Source organism: Amblyomma maculatum, chromosome 10 (genome assembly GCF_055883805.1).
Source record: "Amblyomma maculatum isolate TAMU_Amacu chromosome 10, ASM5588380v1, whole genome shotgun sequence".
NCBI classification, from domain to species: Eukaryota; Metazoa; Arthropoda; class Arachnida; order Ixodida; family Ixodidae; genus Amblyomma; species Amblyomma maculatum.
Genome location: NC_139353.1, coordinates 174352845 through 174375596, shown reverse-complemented (window position 1 = coordinate 174375596; position 22752 = coordinate 174352845). Strand labels below are relative to the sequence as shown.

General features: G+C 49.5%; 1 protein-coding gene across 4 annotated transcripts in view; it reads left to right on the top strand.

Moving 5' to 3' along the window:
• Positions 1-22752, top strand: part of LOC146177965 (uncharacterized) — a 122271-nt gene that overhangs the window by 42505 nt on the left and 57014 nt on the right. For all 4 annotated transcript variants that reach the window (XR_014701120.1, XM_084580680.1, XM_084580682.1 and 1 more), the window contains exon 6: positions 7047-7070. Coding sequence is in view for 3 of the 4 variants with exons in the window: in XM_084580680.1 (XP_084436806.1) it covers positions 7047-7070 (24 nt within the window). In the remaining variant the exon portion in view is untranslated. The remainder of the gene's footprint in view (positions 1-7046; positions 7071-22752) is intronic.

Sequence of the window (22752 nt, the reverse complement as noted above, 5' to 3'; positions counted from 1 at the left end):
AACTGCTCCATTCTCATTATAATAAGAATATACATAGAGAGGTGCCATGGTACCTCTCGCTGCATATTCTTGTACGTTGTTTTTTATTCGAGAATAAACTTTCAACTTTTTTATTTAACTTGGCGATGACAAAGCTTTCTCGCGCACTGGGTGTAATTGCTGATGTGGAGCACACCATATACGAAGACGATGTTACCATCTGGAGCACCGGTGGCAGCGATGCGGAATTGGAAGCGCGCATGCAAGAAGCCATTACGGTTACCGTGGCCCATATAGCCCCAATGGGACTTCGCTGCTCTTCTAGAAAATCCGAGCTACTCATCTACCACCTCCCAAGACCAGGGCGCCCGTCCAACGACTGGCGCCGACACCACACACCATGCATAGAGTTACACGACAGGGATCGACATCGCATACCTACGGTCGATAAAATACAAAATCTAGGATTAATCATCCAAAGCAACGGGTCCAACTGGGCGATGCTTGGCAGCATCACGATCAAGATTGCAAACGCGATCCGGATGTTTCGGCGCATCATGAATAGGCACAGGGGACTGAGCGAGGATAACTCTATTCAAATTTTTCATGCTTTTGTACTCTGTCACATCAAATACGTGGCTGCAATGCTCAACTGGCAAAAGGTACATCAAAGAAGGCTTGCAGTATACATACGCCGAGCTTTCAAGACAGCGTCGGGGTTCCCCGATAATGCCTCCACTGAACTACTCTTACAGCTAGGAGTGCACAATATCCTTGCCGAAATCATCGAGTCACAGCACACGGCACAGATTGCACGCCTATCAAGCACCAAAGCGGGCAGAGAGTTTCCCTTGCTACTCCACATATCGAGTACCGAGATCAATTATTCACATACAACGAGCTCACTAAGCACTTTTATCTAGGCAGACAAGCATTTCCTCTCCCTGACAAGAAATTAACCCGCAGCCAATAGTCACGTTACGCTTGCGCCAAACGAACTCATGCCCTAACCCCCGGCGCATGAAGCATATCGACCCAGACTACGACGGACAACATGTGTGTGAACGGTGCAGTGACAGTGTAGACTCAAACCATATGCTCTGTGGTTGTGCATCGAGCGACGCCTACGCCAAGAACAAGGACGTTGGGACAAAGTGTTAAAAAGTGCTCCACTACATAATCAGCTTCGGCCTGTGCAGGAAGCCCGCGTGGCGGCGGATAGTTTCGGGCTCTCTGTTCCGACGTGGGAGCTGCCCTCTACACCTGGCGCCTAGCCGAGTGTCCTCCAGGACCACTACTGTGGGAAATAAAGTTTTACCAAAACAAACACTCAGAAATAGGCACAAATAGACACAAAGGACCGAGGTTGCCCTGTGTGTCTATTTGTGCCTCTTTATGAGTGTTGTTTTGGGCTATTAACATTTCTTTTATGTGACTATGCACCAACTCGAACAGAAATCAGTTTTAATACACCATAATTCACTTCTCTTGCGGCCTTTCTTTGCTGATGTGACGAAATAGAAAGCGCCGATCAAAACACCTACTTGTTCACATTTAGGCTTGTCGCTGCGGTTCAAAATCGACGGTCGGACACTACCCTGGCCAAACTCCATAAGGTGGGGGACCTGGCGACCCGCATGTTCCGCCGTGTTCCTAAAAAAACGTGGGAGGTTGCGATGCAAAGACGTCTGCGGCCGGCGCATGCATTAGTGACCAGTCGAATCCAGTATTCGACTCCTTACCTCCACTTTTGGAAACAAGACGAGGTTGCACTCGAAGTCACCCAGTGCAAACGTTTTAGGAAAGCCATCGATCTCCCCGTGAACACTTCCAATCAGGGCATGATAAACACGTTCAGGGAGATCCGAGAGGCTTACTTAACCAATCAATACACATCTATAAGACATTGTCGGGTAGCCGCCTCCTGGCCCGGCTACACATCTAACATATCACCCTTATGAAAGAGCGTATACGTCTCTCTTTCGAGTGGAGTTGCGCCCACCGCGTACGCCCTCTTCCTAACATATATGATGCTTGAAGACCACAATGGCCGACGCCTGGCGCGGGCGGCAGCACTGGGCCGTCATTATGGGTCGAAACCCGGCACTTAATACGTGGACGCCTTTGGCCCCCATCATGGGGGATGGTACACGGTCCCAATGGTCCACCAGTCCAAACCAGTTAACGGGCTTACATTTCGTGTCCTCGACATAACTTATGCGGAGGATGTCGCCAATGCGCTAGCTGGTACCCGCACTGATTCCAAAATAATTATCTCCGTCTCGCGAGAGGCCTGTCGGAACGTCAAGCAGGCTGGGATGCATAGTTAGCCTAACGACTACGTAAAAATTGCGCCTATACCGGGGATCCCCCCTCACCCGAACATTGTACGGTCTCCTGCTCATACGGGTCTTGAGGCGAATTGGGCAGCCGATGCCACCGCCCGCGCGCTCTAATTCCGGACTTCCTCTCTCTACTCCCTAGATCAAGATCTAGAATTCGAACCCGCGTAATCTTTCAAAGACTTTCTTCTTTATTATCAATCTTGTGATAGCCTTTACCATCGCCCGAGTAAAAATCTATCTGAAATGGAGGAGTGGCTTCTGTTCCGTCTCTATACCAACACTCTGCTGTGCCCGGCCACATTCAAACATTTTTCCATCCCAGGCAGTTGTCCACACTATGCGGAGAAGTCTCTGGACATCTACCACATAGTGTGGGCTTGCCCAGCCAATCCAGCTATTCCTGCTCGGCCCAACCCAACTCAGGACGACTAGGAGGTGACCCTGCTCGGCTTCGATAAACTGCAGGGCCCAACAACCTTTAGTCGAGCGAGCCCGGGCAGCGGCTGACAGCACTGAGGTCCCGTACTAAGGATCCCACATAGTATTTTTAAGGTCCGCATCTTTATTATCCGGCTCATGCATGCCTCTTTTTCCTTTTCAAACATTAAACGTCTTTCAACACCACCATAATTGGTCGCAGTGCTCATCTACAGACCGGAAAACACGAGTCCTCATCAGACTTCGGCTGGCAGTTTTCGATGGAAACGAAAATAATAAGCACCCATGTACTGTGCGGCATCAGTACACGTTAAATACACTCAGATTGACGAAATTACACAGGACCCTTCAGTAAACGGCGCCTGCTTCTTTCTTCTTTCTCTAAATCTCACACACCCCTCTTCAGTTACGGCGCGGTAGAGGAGTCATGGGAAAATTGTGACAGTCTCCGTCTTTCCTTTGGCATAAACCGAATCGCAAAAGCTCTTTGAAGGTGTCATGACAGGTGATATTTGAGCATACACTGATTATTGCGTTTCACGCCCCACACGTTAAATTATAAATCTCCGAAAAAAAGCTCATTCAGTTTAGAAGATAGTTTTAAAATGAATTTTTAATATAAATATTGAAAGCAGCTTTCTTGTCTGGCAACCATTAGCCGCTGACGTCACAACGAAACCTCATCCCCATGTCGTCTGCTATTCGTGGTGTCGGCTGCGCTCTTGCTTGTACGCCGTGGACAAAGCTCACTGAGAGCTTTTTTCTCTTCAGCAAAAATATTTTATTCGCATATTCGTTTTGCTTTGACAAGCGTTCACTATACTGTGCGACCTTAGTGACCCTCTTATTTGTTTGGGCTTTGTCTAGAGATTGTCGAAGAGGCCTAAAATCGATGGCCTTATGCTGTATTACTTAAGCAATCACAAGAATCTTATTATTACATTATGACACCGTGTCTAGAAAGAAAAAGCTCCCGCATATAAAAAGACACATGTCCCACGTTTCCTTCAGCTGTTTCGTTTGAAAGTGAGGAGGGGTAAGGGTTGGGCTGCTGATTGCTGAACAATTGCCTGTAGCTCGTTGAGTCAACAACTAAGAGGAATTACCAAACAAGCATACGTTGATGCGAGAGCATACCTTGCGACGTTAGAGAAGCAGACAAACTTTTGAATGAGGTGGTACCCCTTGACTTGCTGCTATATGCACGTGTTAGCCAAACTTCATTATGCTCGGCTGAAAAACCGTTGCTTATTTCTTTTTCAAAATTATGTTAATTTTGCACGAAAGCATGCCCCGCCGCCGCCGCCGCTTCAGTACCGTTATAGCAAATTCTGTCGCGATTCGAATGCGCTTCACTGCCGCACCGAACAAGAGCCTCCCATCGGCCGCCGTCTCCGCGTCTCGGCTCTCCCGCAGCCGAGCGAGCGCGAGTACGGCCGACTCCCGAGCCAAATTACGTCGCGTTAGTGCTTCAACGGGAACACAGCAAACATACACCATTTAGTATTTAGTGTTTGAGCCCTAAACTCCCGCAGGAATGCGCATATTCGCAGATCATGACAGCGGTTTATCTACAAGCGGCGCCAACAACTCATCATCATCAGCCTGATTATACCCACTGCAGGGCGAAGGCCCTCCCATATTTCTCCACTTAATCCGGTTCTGTGCTAGCTGCATCAACTTGACCCCCGCGATCTTCTTCCGCCCACCTAACTTTCTGCCGCCCCCTGCTACGCTTTCATTCCCTTGCAATTCAGTTTGTTACCCTCAGCGACCATCGGTTATCCTCTCTTCGCACTACATGTCCGGCCCATGTCCATTTCTTCTTCTTAATTTCCACTAGAATGTCGGTAACTTGAGTTATTTCTCTGACCCACTCTACACGCTTCCTATCTCTTAATGTTACCCCTACCATTTTTCGTTCCATAGACCTCTGGGTTGTCCTCAACTTAAGTAGAACTCTCTTGGTTAGCCTCCACGTTTCAGTCCCATAGGTGAGTACAGGCAAGATGCAACTGTTGTATACTTTCCTCTTGAGCGATACCGGTAAGCTGCTAGTCATAATCTGCGAGTGCTTGCCAAATGCGCTCCATCCCAATATTATTCTTCCTGTTATTTCCTTTTCATGGTCCGGATCTGCGGTTACCAGCTGTCCTAAGTAGACATATTCGCCTACTACTTCTAGTACTTCGCTACCTAATTTAAACTGCTGTTCCTTCCTGACGCTGTTGAACATTACCTTAGTCTTCTGCATATTGATTTTCAAGCCTACCTTTCTACTTTTCCTGTCTAGGTCATCAATCATTATTTGCAGTTCATCCCCCGAGTTGGTTAGCAAGGCAATGTCATCAGCAAATTGCAGATTACTAAGGTATTCTCCATGTACCCTTATCCCTAACTGCTCCCATTCCAAGTCTCTGAATACCTCCTCTAAGCAAGCTGTGAACAGTACTGGGGAGATTGTGTCTCCTTGCCTAATACCTCTCTTTATGGGAATTTTGTTACTTTCTTTATGCAGAACTATGGTTGCTGTGCAGCCACTATATATATCTTCCAGCACTTTCACGTACGGCTCGTCTACCCCCTGATTCCGCAATGCCAGCATCCCCGCGGAGGTTTCAACTGAGTCAAATGCTTTTTCGTAATCAATGAATGCTATGTATGAGGGCTGGCGCCAACAACTGCCGGCTCCTAAACCAGCTGCACCCGCCACACAAGGTTACATAGACACTTCCCGCTCAATGTGCACGCTCTCTTTGGTGTAAGCAGTCGTCGATTTGGAGTCACTACTGCCAGAGCAACACTCGATGGCCACATTCAACCGTTAAATTTTGTGAATGCGCGCTTCGTGATCGCCGAAACTCTATACCCGGAATCCGCGTACTCGCGCTAGGCATACTCGTTGCGGAACGGGCCGGTAGTTCGGCGCCGACTAACATATATGGCCAAGGTCAATACTGATGAGAAGGGCGAATATAGAAAATGTAACTGCTTGTTTTTTTTTATATATAACACAGTTAAGCTACAGACGAGCGCAGCTGTTCAAGCCGTTCATTTGCCGTGTGTCAAGTTCTCGCTCGGCCTCCGAAAGCGATCCGACCAAAACTTATCGGGTAACCGTCCACTAATCAGTTCCGTTGGCGTCGCGGGGCCGAGAACCCCATACTACGATGATAGGTGACCATTGGTCGTGCTGGCGTTGTTGCCAGTGGAATGCGACAGATCAGTGCGTCAATAAGTGAACCGAACCATGCAGCCCACTGACTGTGACCGTGCACTTAAGTCTAAAAAAAATGAAGAAAAAAAACCTCCCTTGCTCTATATCGTTTTCATACGGTAAAATTTACATCAAGAACTTCTATGGAGCACGACCACTGTTGAAATCTCCCCCCAAACAAAACAAAATAGACGTGTCCTTTGAAGTTGCAGCCTGCATTGCAGACGACGCTCCGCCGCGTATCCTCTGTGATGTCACACGAGCTTCTCAAAATGGCAGCCACTCTCGGTGGGAGGAACTTCTCGATTCCGATTTCTGTTGCGCCTTTTTGTTATATGCGCCGCTTGCTAGGCACTAAAACTTTGCGTGTATAATCCGAGAACTGTACATTATTCACAGAAATAAGAAATGGCAATGCATTGACTTTTGATTATAAACACGCAGTATGATATAAAGTGCTCAGAGACCAGTAAATTATTTTGTGGAGGATATCTTACGGCAAGCGAAAACGTAAATAACCTAGCTAAAGCCACAATCATTAGTCAAAATTGTAGCTGTTTCATATTTCATCAGCATTTGTTTGCGGTGGTATGCCGGTAGGCTGCCTCCTGGCTGCTGCTTATCGTGCGATGTTAAAAGCTGTTTCAATCAAGCATTACACCTACAGTTAAAGAATTGAACTTGACGCTCAGAGAGATAGGAATCGAGACAACCCTGATCATTGAGGGAGACTTTATTGGTGATAAATCGAAGCGCAATAGGCGACACACTTCGAACATTACATATCCAGAAGTTAGGTAGACAGCTGTAAGATAACTCAACGAGACTTCTGCATTAAGAAACAAATAGTGTCTACCCAAACGACTAATTTCCTAATAATCCACCACTGACAACTTTTTTTCTGTTTAGCCAAAAACTGCTTCTTTTGAACAAAGCATGAGGCTTGGCTGCGTTCGAAATATATGCATCATTGAAGCCCTCAAGCTTTTTTTTTTTGCTTTAAAGGTTAAACAATTAACAAACACAGCACTCTAAAATTTTATGTGATCTGTTTCTCTTCTTTTCAGGAAAGGATATGTCATGCGTTCCTTGTACGTATGTAACGCACTTCTTTATTCTACATATATTTTATGATTCAAATGTTTGAAATCTAATGAAACGTCATTTTATTGTACGCTATAATAAAACTGACGGAAATTAGAACACGTGCTTTAAGAGTCTGTAGGAGAAATAGAAAACAAATATGCAAGGAAATTAAAACGATGGATGTGGTGAGGGCTAGTAAGATATTGTCTTCGAAAACGAAATGAGCAGCTTAATAACACTATTCTTGCCATAGTAGCAGCGGCCTATAGGGAGCTTGCATGAAGAGATGCATGCCTGGTAATCCGCCATAATGTTGTCGCTGGCTGCAGACGACAGGCATCGCAGCCAGGCTGAATTGAGCAACTGCCTTGTCGTTTTCGACTGTCCACCGAGCAAATACGCGGCTTTTCGTGCGCTGCCCTGAAGTGCGGTCAACTGTCGGCAGATTCCTGTGGAACATATGCGTCGATGCTGTGCCGGAAAAATCGGGCGCGCTCTGAAGAAATGCAAAGCAAGCAGTGCGGAGCGAGGCTGTTCAAGCTACGCGAGAGCGACTGACTGCATTATGCGTCTGGACCTGGTCACCCTTCGACATCGCCGGCATTCATGATTTCTAGTTCTGACAAGTACTTTGATACTTGCCCGGATTGGCGTCTATCTCACGTGTGTTGGCCCGTGAGAACCATTAGCAACGGAGTCGCTAGAGGAATTCCTTGCTTCTAGCCCTCGTGCAGGCGTATTTTTGGAATCGTGAAGAACCTGCAGTCGGCCTGTCCTATCGTGCCAGCATCGTCTGCGTGCACTACGCGACGACCTAGACGAGCCTGTGTGGTAGTGCCGTGATACGTCGTCTGCTGCCCGCGAGATCATCATGGCGAATTACCCAGCATGCATCGCTTCATGAAAGCTCGCTATAGGGCCATGCTGGAACTGCTTCAAGCTGTAGAGGTTACCGCTCTAAGCTCGTACCAAGGGGCCGCGAGATATATGTCATGTGAACCTATTTTTAATGAAAGCTTGAATATTATTGGATAGGGAATGTAGTTTATTCATGCGTTCTTCTGCAGTAGAAGCAAGGGGCTACAAATGACAGCAGCTTTTATATATATTTAAGGTGGCCGGCATATCTGACAACGCAAGGGCTAGTGTATCGAGTACCTTAGAGCATTAGATATGCCTACATATCTCTCCTCCCTAGATTACACGAACCTACGTACCATCTATTATTGCTCATTTTTCTGCATTTATGTTGTAAAGGGACAACGACGACAAAGTGTTGTGCTCACGTGTGGAAGGTGGAGAATGACGAAGTGTGTGTGATTCGTTCTGGGCGCCGCTGGCATGAAGTTGTTCGGCTGGTCCAGCTACCCCTTTGTAAATATCTGTAAATACATCCGTGTATATACCTTGCATTATTGGTTGGAGATGTGGTGTAGCCTACAGCAAGCCCGGAACTCCGCAGCGGTCTTCGACTTGGCGGCTCTTTAGCCATGCCCAGTGACGAGGCCGCACCATCGGCGTCCCTTACTCTGGCTTTCATCATTGCCCACTCGCGTGATCCCGAACCTTCAATGAAGTGGACGGTGCTGATGTGGAGGGCTGGCTCGCTATGTACGAGCGCGTGAGCGTACACAATAGGTGGGACCCAACTATGAAGTTGGATAACGTATTTTCTACCTGACGGGCACCGCAAGAATCTATTTCGAAACCCACGAGGAGGAACTAACCAGTTTGGGCCTCTGCAAGCATAAACTTTCTGACTTATATGGTAAGCCAAACGGACAACACTTAGCCGCGCAAAGGAGCTCACGTGCCGAAAATAATCGTCCACAGACTCGTATGTATCATACATTCAGGACATTTTGGCTCTTTGCATTAAAGTTGACCCCGCAATGTCAGAGAGGGCTAAAGTGGGTCATTTAGCAAAGGGAATAGCAGATGACGCCTTCAACGTACTCGTGTACAAGGACTGCGAAACGGTTGACGCGATCCTAAAAGAATGCTGCCAGTTTGAACAAGTGAAAAGCCGCCGTATTTCTTGTCAGTTCACGCGGCTGCCGAACACGGTTGCGACGTCGTCCTGCGTGGACTCGACCCCACCTTGCCCTCTGCCAACATCCGACAGCCCGACACGACATGTGCGCCGGGAGCTAGAAGCAGTGTCTCCCGCCGTTCTCCAACTATTGGTATCGGACAGTGACCCTACGGTATTCCTTATTTAGGCTGTTGTGCGGCAAGATGCTCGCCGTGTTTTCTTGGTACCTGGTTGTCCGTACTACCCTCGCCGCAGCCGCAACCCAGATGAGTGGCGAACACCTAACAACAGTCCTATCTGCTTTAACTGTTCCCGGGTCGGTCGCATCTTTCTACCTGGCCGAACTGATCCACCATCGACCTACCGCCAATACCCGGATGTTGTCTATTCCCGCCGCTCTTAATCGCACTCTGAACAGCAATTCTCAAGCTCCGACAATCGGTCTATAGCGCCCCGATCTCGCCGCCCGTCATCTCCTGACCCGTATGCTCAATGTCGTTCGGGAAACTTATGGCCACAACATCTGACGACCCGACCCTAAACCCCCAAACTCTCCAGGCCCGAATGAACATGCTTAGCGTCGATGTAGACGGAACCACTGCCACAGCTCTATCGACACGGGAACGATGTCTATGTTATGAATTCTGGTCTCCGCCATTGCCTAAGGAAAGTGCTCACTCCTGCCCCCTCAGCTGTTGTCCGTGTCGCTGATGGTGGCACTTGTGCTGTCGTTGGAGTGTGTACAGCTTGTGTATCAATTGCCGACCGTCATATTTCTGTTCTCTTTACTGTCCTTGAAAACTACTCTCATGACCTAATCCCCAGCCTTGACTTTCTCTCCGAACATTCTGCCCTCATTAATTGTTCCACAAGTGTTTTTCAGCTCGACCTACCTTTTACGGAGGAGCCGCCGGATCCAGTTGTGCACCGTCTATGTACTGTCAACTTTCACCACCTGGACCCCGAAGCCGTCGCCTATGTATCGTTCTTGTCCATCCCACTAGTCCCCAATGGCCAGTACATCATTACTCATACAGAGGCCACTATGGCTGTCATTCAAGTGTCCCTTCCGGTCCTCAGCTTTGATTCGCCCGTTCACTCTGTATCGGACATGTGTAGTGACTGTTATCAGCGCCGATGCGCATCAGTGATGCGCAGTAGAGACAGCGTGCGGGTTCGTGCCTTTATAAACTGTGGTGGCAACAAACGTCGTCATTCTTGCACTCATCGTGCTGCTGTACGCGTCGTCCCAGCAAGCGGCTACATGGTGTCAGAAATGGCCCTTTGAGGCCTGAAGGAAATCGTTCCCGAGTCAGGTGCGCCATGGCCCTGTTGAAGACACCGGAGTCTTTGCGGCTGACTGGTAATGTAGCAGAAAATTGGAAGTGTTTTAAGCAGAAGTTTGAGTTATATCTGCAGGCGATGGCATCTACGGACCAGCCGAAACCAGAAGCAGCCAAGGCAGCACTCCTGTTGAGCGTTGCGGGCGACGACGCTTTGGACGTCTTCAACAACTTCCAGTTCGAGTTGAATGGAGAAAAGGACTACAGCACCGTGGTGAGAAAATTTGATGCTTATTGTGCCGAAGTCAGCAGCGAAGTGCATGAGAGATACGTATTCCGTTCAAGAAAGCAAGCAGAGGGCGAACCATTTGAAAGGTTTATTCGCGACCTGAAAAAGCAAGCAGCACAGTGTAACTTTGGCACGTCGCAAGAATCAATGATAAGGGACCAGATAGTGTTCGGTACGCTTAATCATCGACTACGCGAAAAAATGCTTCGAGATAACCAACTGACTTTGCAAAAAGCAGAAAAAATGTGCAGAGCAGCAGAAACGGTAGCCCAGCGGAACGAAATATGGCCTAAAGGGGACGAACGTGTCGACACGATTTCGAAGCGCCCGGCGCCTGCAAATGAGCGGAAAGAAGTTAAAGCATATTTTCACTGTAGTAAGTGCAACCGCTGGCACAAGCCCAAACAATGCCCAGCCTTCGGAAAGAAGTGTCGCTTGTGTCAGAAGGCGAACCATTTTGCAAGTGCCTGTGCGTCAGCAAGGGTAAGCGAAGTAAGGGAACTGGAATATGAGGACTTTGACATTCTAGAGGTCACCACCGCAAGAGGAGAAAGGGATTGGATGGTCAAGGCTCAAGTTCGTAACTGCGAGGTCAGATTTAAAGTAGACACCGGATCGCAGGCAAGCCTGCTTCCCATGTCTGTTTACAAAAAACTGCGGGGAGCAGAAGAGCTGAAGCCTACCAATTCGGTCCTGCAGGCGTATAACGGTGGCACTATAACGTGTTTTGGAACGTGTACGCTTTAAGTACACCAAGCGAACACGTCTGCTACAGTGAAGTTTTTTGTGGTTAAAAACGAACGGCAGGCCATACTCGGACTAGAAGCAAGTGAAGCTCTGGGGCTAGTTCAGCGTAAAGTATATGCCATAGACAAGACTTCATACGACGCCCTTCTAAACAATTTCAGGCACGTTTTTCTTGGCCTCAGTTGTTTGAAGTAGGCGTACTGCATGCTCCTTTCATCTGATGTGGTTCCTGTAGTGCAACCAGCTCGACGAGTTCCAGTGGCGCTAGAAGAACCCCTAAAGAAGGAACTTGAAAAAATGGTACGTACTGGTATAATTGTCAAGGTGAACGAACCTACTGATTGGGTCAGCCCTTTAGTGTGGGCAAAAAAGAAAGATGGCGCGATACGGGTTTGCATGGATCCCAGAGCTATCAACAAGTACATAAAGCGGCAGCATTTTCCGCTTCCTAGGCGAGAGGATTTGGAAGCCCGTTTAACCAATGCAAAGTACTTCAGCTGTCTTGACGCAAACTCTGGCTATCATCAGATACCGCTCGATGAGCGGACTTCTAAAATCTGCACTTTTTCTTCACCGTTTGGGAGATACCGCTTTCTCCGTTTGCCCTTCGGCATTTCTTCCGCACCGGAAGTATTTCAACAAAGCATGACTCAAATATTTGACGGCGCACCGGGCGTGCTGATATTTGTTGACGATATTTTAGTATGGGGTTCCAGTAAGCAAGAACACGATGAGCGGTTGATAGCAGTCCTTAAGGCTGCCGAGAAAGCAGGCTTAACTTTTAACGCCCAGAAATGTAAATTTGGGTTGAATGAAGTGAAATTTCTTGGTGATGTCATAAGCCGAACCGGAATATCACCTGACCCAAAGCTAATCAAAAGCTTGGTGAAAATGTCAATACCAACGTCCAAGAATGACATCCAGCGAATGTTGGGTGTGGTTAACTACTTCAGCAAATTTGTGCCACACTTGTCTGAGCGAACAACTCTTTTGCGTGAGATTGTCAAATCTCGGTCAGAGTTCCAATGGACCGAAAATTATGCGCTGGAGTGGAAAAAGTTAATTCAAATCTTAACCACCGCCCCCCTACTTGCAATCTTTGATCCGCAGAGACAAACTAAGATTAGTTGTGATGCATCGAAGGATGGTGTTGGTGCAGCGTTAATGCAATGCTACTACGGTGAATGGAGGCCTGTAGCGTACGCATCTCGTGTCTTAACGCAAGCCGAAAAGAACTATGCACAAATCGAAAAAGCGCTTGGAATATGTTTTGGCTGCGAAAGGTTTCACGAGTTTGTGTACGGAAGAAAGGTGCTTATCGAAACTGATCACAAGCCGCTGGTGGCGATAGCACGGAAAGAAATTGCTGACATGCCACCGCGAGTGCAACGATTCGTTTAGCGTTTGCTAAAACATGACTTTAGCTTGCAGTACATTCCAGGAAAGCAGCTGCTGCTCGCTGACATGTTGTCACGGTCAACGGTGGAACAGGGCGAAGACCAAGTTCGCACAACAAATGATGTTGAGGTTCATGCGGTGCAGTCCTTGGGCTACATGGTCACCACCGAAACACAACGGTCACTGCAGCTGGAAACTTGTCGAGATGCCTACCTGCAGACAGTGATTACATGCTTGGTGAGCGGGCAGCCGGTGACAGGTGAACTCAAGCTATTTTCGAAAGAACTATCTGTCGTTAATGGAGTTGTACTAAAGGGTGCAAAAGTTGTAATTCCGAAGAGTATGCGACGACTCATGCTGGAAAGGATTCATGCAGGTCACCTCGGGTTGCAAAAGTGCAAGGATAGGGCGCGAAAACTCGTATTTTGGCCTGGTATGAATGGAGACATCGCTACCCGTGTAGAAACCTGCGCAACGTGCAGAAAATACGCGTACAGACAGCCACAGGAACCACTTCTGATTCGACCAGTTCCGAAATGTGCTTGGTACAGGGTTGGAGTGGACATCTTTTCGTATGCGGGCAAGTCGTACGTGGTTGCTTATAATGCCTTTTCCAATTTTCCTGAGGTCGACATTCTAGAAGACACAACCGCGGAAACCACAATTGCAGCCCTTAGTGCCATGTTCGCCAGGTACGGTGTACCAGTGGAAGTCTGTACGGATAACGGACCTCAGTTCTCGAGCCGCGAATTTACCCTGCGTGCTAAAACGTACGACTTTCGTCACATAACCTCGAGTCCCCGTTATCCGCGGTCCAATGGCTTGGCTGGAAAGGGTGCGCAGGTCGTCAAGCGTATCCTGAAAAAGACAATCGAAGCGAGGGAGGACTTCTGGCTCGGTCTGCTAGCATACCGCTCTACACCACTCGAAGATGGCCATTCTCCGGGTGAGCTCCTTCAGAGAAGGCACCTTCGTTCTAACCTTCCTAACTTCGGCAGGGTATCCCGCTGCAAAGTGAGGAAACACCGCCAAGCCAGGGCTGGAAAGCCTGTGGCGGTACTACCCGGAGGCGCAACAGTGCGGCTTCAGGATGCCGCGGGTTGGCCACGCAAGGCGAAGGTCATTGCCGAAAGCACTCCACGATCATACCTGGTAAAAACCCAAGATCATCGCATGTTGCGGCGAAACCGCTGGCGTCTGATTACGACAAAGCAGCGGTATAGCAGTAGTGAAAGCGATGACGACGAGGAAAGCTGCACAGGCTCGCGGTCCCGGACAGAGCAGCCTACGAGCGGAGCTGAGCCAATTGCACAATCCTCGGGAGACTCTTCACAAAACGGCATGGGATCGACGCTACCAGCAAGTGGCCGTGATTCTCCGCCGAGCATCCCATCGCCACCCCCTGTGAGAAGGTCAACTCGTAGCACCCGGCCCCCAAAGAAGTTACACTATGACGAACAATTCAATCAAGTGCCATAGTTGTGATCGCTGATTATATTTTTACAAGTGTGTAATTTTTGTTCGTCCCAAGGGAGGATGTATCGGACACGTGTAGTGACTGTTATCAGCGCCGATGCGTATCACTGATGCGCAGTAGAGACAGCGCGCGTGTTCGTGCCTTTATAAACTGAGCTGGCAATAAACGTCGTCATTATTGCACTGACCGTGCTGCTATACGCGTCGTCCCTTCAGGCGGCTACTGTCCTTGAAAACTGCCCTCATGACCTAATCCCCAGCCTTGACTTTCTCTCCGAACATTCTGCCCTCATTGATTGTTCCACAAGTGTTTTTCAGCTCGACCTACCTTTTACGGAGGAGCAGCCGGATCCAGTTGTGCACCGTCTATGTACTGTCAACTTTCACCACCTGGACCCCGAAGCCGTCGCCTATGTATCGTTCTTGTCCATCCCACTAGTCCTCGATGGCCAGTACATCATTACTCATACAGAGGCCACTATGGCTGTCATTCAAGTGTCCCTTCCGGTCCTCAGCTTTGATTCGCACGTTCACTCTTCCCAAAGGCATCTCGTTCGCCACGCTGTGCCCTGCTTCTGAATGCGTTGTATCAGCTGTTAAGGGTTGTGTACACCCCTTAGTGAACTGGCAAGCGTCAGACATCCCACCATCTGACGCCTACACCAAGATGATTGTGCCTGACTTTTACCAGCACAAACTCATAATCTCAGATGTTGTTCCTTATTTCGCGACATCTCTGACTTTGATAACTGTCCTTTGGCTCGGATCTCTGTGGTTAAGCATCGCATGAACACCGGCGATGCCGCTCCCAATCACAGACGTCCGTACAGAGTGTCTAGCACAGAACGCGACATCATTCAGCTGGAGGTAGACAAGCTGCCTACTAAAGGCATCATAGAGCCCTCATCGAGCCCATGGGCCTCATCAGTTGCCCTTTTTAAAAAGAAGGATGGGAGTTGGTGCTTCTGAGTTGATTACGGCACCTTGACAGTATTTCGAAAAAGAACGTGTGTCCTCTCCCAAGAATCAATGCTGATTTGTATTGTCTTCAGGGAGCCAATTTTTCTCTTCCATCGACCTTCGATCCGGGTATTGGCAAATTGCTGTTGATGACAAAGACCGTGAAAAGACCGCATTTGTCATACCGGACGAATTATACCATTTTAAAGTCATGCCGCTCGATCTCTGCAAAGCTCCAGCGACCTTCGAGCGAATGATGGACTCCTTTCCTTGAGGCTTTAAATGGACTATATGCCTCTGTTACCTTAACGACGTTGGAGTTTCTTCCTCCACATTTTCCGCGCACCTCGAAAGATTGACGAGCATTCTTTTCGCCGTCCGTAGAGCCTGGTTGCAGCTCACTTCGTCGAAATGCCAATTCCGACGCCGCCAACTCCGCATCCTTGGGCATCTTGCTGATGCTTCTGGTGTCCGCCCATATCCTGCTAAACTTCGAGCCGTTAAGGACTTCCCTCTGCCTCGATGTTCTACGGATGTGCGAAGCTTTGTAAGCTTGTACTCGTATTTCCGACGTTTCACCTAAAATTTTCCTGCCATCGCCCGTATCCTCACCGACCTCCTTAAGAAACACACCCCTTTTACCTGGGTCCCTGCTCAAGAAAACTCATTTTTTTACCGATTCACTTGCTCATCTCACCACCTGTATTGGCCCATTTCGACCCTTCGGCTCTGATAGAAGTTCGCACGGATGCCAGTTGATATGATATCGACGCCGTGCTCGCCCAAAATCACCACGATCACGGCCATGTAACTTCATATGCCAGCCGCCGTCTTTCCACTGCCGAGCGCAATTATTCCATTTCAGAGCGCGAGTGCCTAGCCCTTGTTTGGACCGTGTCTAAATTTCGACTGCACCTGTTTGGCCGTCCCTTTCTCAGTTGTGACTGACCACCACACTCTTTGTTGGCTTTCTTCACTGAAGGACCCTACAGGCCGGCTTGGTCATAGGATATTGCGCCTTCAAGAGTATTCTTACACCATTGTCTACAAGTCAGGACGTCTACATCAAGATGCAGACTGCGTGTCTCGTCATCCTGTGGAACCGCCAGATGCTGCAGACAGTCACCTCAGTCCTTGTTTGTTCGCTATCTCTGATCTGCCTAACATCGCGGACGAGCAGCGGCAATACTCCTCTTTGCGTCCACTAATCGATCGCCTTATCGGTGCCACCTCAGACCCTACACTTCAACTCTTTGTTCTTCGCGATGACATCCTGTACAGCCGCAACCTTCGCCCTGATGGACCTCCGCTCTTGCGCGTCGTTCCCCAGCGTATCCGCTCCTCTGTCCTCAGGGAACTACATGACCTGCCCACCGATGGTCACCTCGGTGTCTTACGAAAGTACGATCGAGTCCGACGCCGCTTCTTTTGACCCGGTTTATATCGTAGTGTTCTCCGTTACGTTGCCAGCTGTTACCACTGTCAACGCAGAAATCGCCTATCCACTTTACCTGCCGATCTTCTGCAGCCTATCGACGTACCCCTCGACCCCTTCCATCGTGTCGGACTAGACCTCCTCGGACTTTTTCCTTTTCCGACGTCCAGCTCTGGCAACCGCTAGATCGCGTTTGATACCAACTACGCCACCCAATATTCTATCACGCGTGCATTATCAGCCAGTTACGCCAACGATGTCGCCGATTTCCTGCTTCAAAATGTCATCCTTCACCACGGTGCTCCACGCCAATTGCTGACGGACCGCGGCCGCTACGTTTTGTCTCCGGTAGTTGAATATAACCCGGTCCTGTTCCACGTAAAATAAGCTCATTACAGCGTACCATCCTCCAACGAATGGGTTTACCGATCGGCTTAACAGGACACTCACTGACATGCTATCTATATATGTCGCACCCGACCATCGTAATTTGGACATAGCTTGCCCTATGTAACATTTGCTTACAATGTACGACGCCATAACCCAAACAACTATGGCCAGCAACGGTCGCACCGCCTCCCAGACCTACCAGAAGTCTGTTTACGGCCGCCGGCATCGCCCAGTACACTATGCCTCAGGATCACTCGTTCTCGTTTTGTCTCCTTCTCGCCGTGTCGGTCTTTCTAAGCTCCTTCGCCAGCACAATGGCCCTTATCATGTGCTCCGTGAGGTGACCGACGTGACATATGAGGCTGCCCCTCTTGATTCTCCAACACCCTCCACTCGCCCTACCCCCGATGTTGTTCATATAGTTCGCCTCAGGCTGTACCATACACCTGATCCGTCTTCTATTTAGCACCAGGATGGTGCTTTCGCCGCCGGGAGTTATGAAAAGGGACGACGACGACGACGAAGTGCTGTGCTTACGTGTGGAAGGGGGAGAATGACGAAGTGTGTGCGATTTGTGCTGGGTGCTGCTGGCATTAAGTTGTTCGTCTGGTCCGCTACCCCTTTGTGAATACTGTCACGTGGGGGTGAACAGGGTCAATGATACAAATGAAGAGTCGGTGATTGCACTGAAGAAACTCTTTATTGAGCTGACTTGCGCCCGCAAAACAACTAAGCAAAGCGACGGCGGCGATAGCAACAAATGTGCTCGTCGATAATCGAACAAAGAATGCCTGTCACACTCGTCAACGCTCAATTTAAAAGCTGCTCAGAACAATCTTGATAACGTCGCATACTGCTACTAGCACAACCTGGAACATTGTAGAAACATACGGAAGTGATCGAAATCTTCAAGAGAGATCTTGGCGCATCGTCTCGCGACATAGAGCGTTCACAAAGATTAGAAAATTTATATACGTGCCAGAATCACAGTGATAAGCACGCATGCCGTGGCTGTTAAAAAAAACACAGTTTTAAAGGATTCACGGCATTACTCCATTAAAAAAAGAACATCACCTCGATGTTCCAAAACAAAGCAACTTAAAACATAAACACTACAAAGTTTTGAACACCACAGGTTCTTTAACGCGCGTAATATGGCTTCAGTCGAACAACATGTACAATTTCTGGGTGTGCGCGTCGCCGTTGTAATGCTGACATTCCTTGGGGAATGATTCATAGTCGAGTGGACCGACGCGGTGAATGAATTTGTGTGCGGCCCCAAGTATCGAGGCAACAACTTTTCACTTAGTCCACGACGGCGAATTGGTGTCCAAAGCTACTCTAGGTCTCCTGGACTAAACTCTGCGAGACATCGTCGTAAGTTGTGTCGTCGGCTGTCGGTGCGCTGTTGGTCTTTATTACGCAGCCGTGCGAGTCGTCGGGCTTCTTCTGAATGCTGCAGGTAGACGGCGACGCCAAGGTTGTCCACGTTGGTTACGTGCGGCAGCATTGCGTCGAGCGTCGTCGTGGGCTCCCTGCCGTACACAAGCTTTAACGGGGTCGCTCTGGTCATCTCCTGGACGGCCGTGTTATATGCGAAGATGACGTACGGCAAGATGGCATCCCAGGTCTTGTGTTCAGCATCGACGTACATGGCGATCATGTCCGCGATCGTTTTGTTCGGGCGCTCTGTAAGGCCATTGGTCTGGGAATGGTACGCAATTGTTATCGATAGCTTGTGCGACTGTATTCCAGAATGGCTTCTGTCAACTCTGCCTTGAACGCAGTTCCCCTGTCCGCGATGAGCACTTCTGGAGCACCGTGTCGCAAAAGAAATCGATCGACAAAACATTCGGCGACTTGCGCCGCGGTACCATTTGATAGTTCTTTTGCTTCAGCGGAACGGGTAAGGGTCAGTGGTCACAATGATCCATTTGTTACCCATAGACAAAGATGCACTTGTTACCCATAGACGAATGTGGAAAGGGGCCTAGGAGATCCTTCCTAATTTGTTGAAAGGGCAGGTCAGGGCGGAATCGGGTTTAGTAGTCCTACTGGTCTGATAGGCTGCGTCTTGCGTCGTTGGCACTCGCGACATGTCTTCACGTAGTGGGCAACTTCGGCAGGCAATCGCGCTCAGTAGTATTTCTGGAATCGACCCAACGTGCGTGCAAATCCGATGTGGCCTGCTCTGGGCTCCTCATGCGACGCCTGCAGAATTTCCTGCCGGAGGTTTTTAGGCACTACAAGAAATTGCGCGGTCCTGTTGGGTGCGAAGTTCTTCACAAGAAACCCATTGCTTAATGCAAAATGTCGCCTGAACGCATCAGAAGGGGAAGCGGTCTTTTCGTCTAAGTAATCGTCTAGCGCGTTCAGCCCAAGGTCTGATCGCTGTTGTTCTGCGAAACTGCTGGCGCTTACCGGTCTCAAAAAGGCGTCGTTGTCATTGTCGTTAGAGGGAGCGTCGACGGGAGCGCGTGATAAGCAGTCTGCGTCGGAATGCTTCAGGCCCGACTTAAAGACTACAGTCAAGTCAAATTCTTGAAGTTGAAGGCTCCATCTGGCAGGGCGACCGGAGGGATCTTTCAAATTAGCCAGCCGGCAGGGCGCATGATGGTCGCTTACCACCTTGAATGATCGGCCGTATAGGTATGGACGAAACTTAGAAGTGGCCCAGATGATCGCGAGGCACTCCTTCTTGGTCGTCGAGGAATTGACTTCGGCTTTTGTAAGGCATCTGCTAGCGTAGGCGATTACTTTCTAATGTCCGGCACTCTTCTGAACAAGAACGGCTCCTAGGCCTACACTGCTCGCGTCGGTTTGAATTTCGGGCACAGCGTTTGCATCAAAATGGCCAAGTACAGGAGGGTACTGTAGGCGGCGCTTGAGTTCGTCAAAGGCTTCTCCTTGTGGCGCTTCCCATTTAAAAGGTACATAAACCTTTGTAAGCTGCGTCAACGGTTCGACGATGCGCGAAGAGTTTCTGACAAATCGTCGATAATAAGCGCACAACCCAAGGAGTCAGCGCACAGCTTTCTTGTCGACAGACGGTGGGAATTGCGTGATTGCAGCTGTTTTCTCCGGGTCGCGGCGAACACCACACTAACGATGTGACCTAGGAACGGCAGTTCTTCTTACGCGAAGTGGCACTTCTCTGCTTTTAGCGTTAGTCCCGATGACTTCATATCTTCCTGCACTGTCTTCAATCGTTTTGGGTGGTCTTAAAAGTTTGACGAGAAGATAACAACGTCGTCCAAATATAACAAACAAATTTGCCACTTCAAGCGTGTAAGGAATGTGTCAATTACACGTTGAAACGTGGCTGGGGAGACGGAGATGCCCATGGCATCACCTTGAAATCAAAAAGGCCGTCCGGGGTGATGAATGCGTTCCTCTCGCGATCTCTTTCGTCGAACTCAAATTGCCAATATCCGCTCTTCAGGTCCTTCTTAGTTATGCTATTCAAGCGGCGGTAATAAGCGCAGAAGCGAAGTGTGCCGTCTTTATTCTTCACCAAAACGACTGGTGCTGCCCAGGGGCTGTTCGATGGCTGGATTACGTCATCATGCAACATTACCTCAACTTGATCACGTATGGCCTGGCGTTCTCGCAGCGATACACGATAGGGGCTTTGGAGCAGAGGGCGGGCGTGTTCGTCCGTTAGAATACAATGTTTCGCCAGTGGCGTTTGTCGTACCTTCGATGATGACGAGAAGCACTCTCCGTAGCTTCGAAGAAGACTGCGAATTTGGTCTTTCCTGGTAAGGTCAAAGCCGGGTTGATGTCAAATGCGTGCTGACGGATTTGGTCCGGTGTGTCTTCCAGTGGTTGGTTGTGGAGGGCGAATACGTTTTTGTGGGCTGCTAATTCGTCGAGAAAAGCGATCGTTATGTCCTTGTTGAGATGCCGGTATTATTCGATAAGTTTGTTGCCAGCACCTGAGCTTCTCCTCTCCGGAATTTCGCGATGCGTCTTGCGATACCGACACCTCGTTCCAAGAGCAATTGGATATTTCCTTCGACGATGCCTTCAGCGGTTTCGATGTCAGCGCTATACCTACACTGGCAGCGAAGCTTGATCGGGGCGGCACGGTCAATTCTCCATTGAGGACGTTTAGAGCGATGTGTTGCGTAGAAGTCGTCGTAGCAGGTATGGCTTTGTCTGCAGAGAGCTTGATGAGCTTGGATCGGAGGTCGATGATAGCCCTATATTCATTTAGGAAGTCCATGCCTAAGATCATGTCTCGGGAGCACTGCTGCAAGACCACAAAGCTGGTGGGGTAAGCACGCCCATTTGCGGTTATTCTTGCGGTGAATCGTCCCGATGGAGATTTCAGGTTGCCACCTGCGGTTTCGAATCAGCGGGTCATCCCATGCGGTGGTAACCTTCCTGAGCTGAGAGGCTAACGGTCCACTGATGACAGATTAGTCAGCTCCGGTGTCTACTAGGACAGTGACTCTGCGACTGTCGACATTAACTTCAAGGTCGCTTATTGGCGTCCTCTCATTGCACGTGGGCCTCGGTGTCCGATCTTGGCTCCTTCATTTCTTCAAGTCATGGCCGGGGCATACTGTTATTTCGCTGAACGGGGGTGTCGGCTCGCACTCTGGTCGTGTTGTCGTCGATGTCGCCGTGTGTAGCGGCAATGAAATGGCCGCGTCGTTGTAAGTGGTCGTCGGTGACGGAGAATCTTCGTCTTTTCGCCATTGAGTAACCTCATGTGAAAAGGTTGCTGGCTTTAGTTTCCCCTACGGGGGCTAGGAGACCGTCCTTGCAAGTAACCGCGGCCCGGTGACGCACATTGAGCATTTTACGGCCGTGGGGAGTGTGACAGACGCCTTGTCGACGAGTGCTTTCCGATGCGCTGAAAGTCGTTGATTTCCTGTCGTCGCTGACCAGGACGGGGCCGTGGGGCGTCGACAGCGAAACCACGGAGGCCGATCGCCTGTACGGGCAGTGACGGAGGATGTATGCTGCCTCATCACTATGAAAGCAGAGCGGTCGGTTGTTAGATGTCATTCAGGCGTCGCATTTCCTGGGGCTTGGAGATCGTTGGTAGACTTGTGGGCGGAGTCCAAGTTGCGGCATTCGGCGGCAGGATGGCAGCGACGAGGGCTTGGGAGGTCGCGTCGTTGTGCAGCACGACGTAATGCAGCAGCATAGTTTATCCCTGCTGATTCATGCACTGGAGCCGTCGGAATCGTCGCTCCAGGAACGCTCAGTGCCTTCTGGACTTCCTGGGGGTGTTGTGATGATGGCAGCAATCGGCGGCGCTACTCTCGCGCGATCTCCCGGATGAGGTCCCGAAGATTGTCTCCGGTAGTGGCTTGACTAGTCCGGTTGAAGTGGTCGCTCGTAGAGGCGTATCCGGGTGTCCAACGTCTTCTCGATGGTAGACGCTTCCGTTTTCAATTCCGCCACGGGTTTTGGCGGATTTCGGACAAGGCCTGGAAAAAGCGATTCTCTAATGCCTCGCATTAAAAATTTCACTCTCTCACCTTCGGTCATGTTAGGGTCGGCGGGGCGAAAGAGGCGCTTCATCTCCTCAACGTATGCCAGGACAGGCTCGTTAGGGAGTTGGCCTTGACTGAAGTAGGGCCTGGGCACTTTCCTTCGGACGACGCTTGAAAAGGCAGTCAAAACCTCTTCCTTGAAAATCTCCCAATCCCTCATA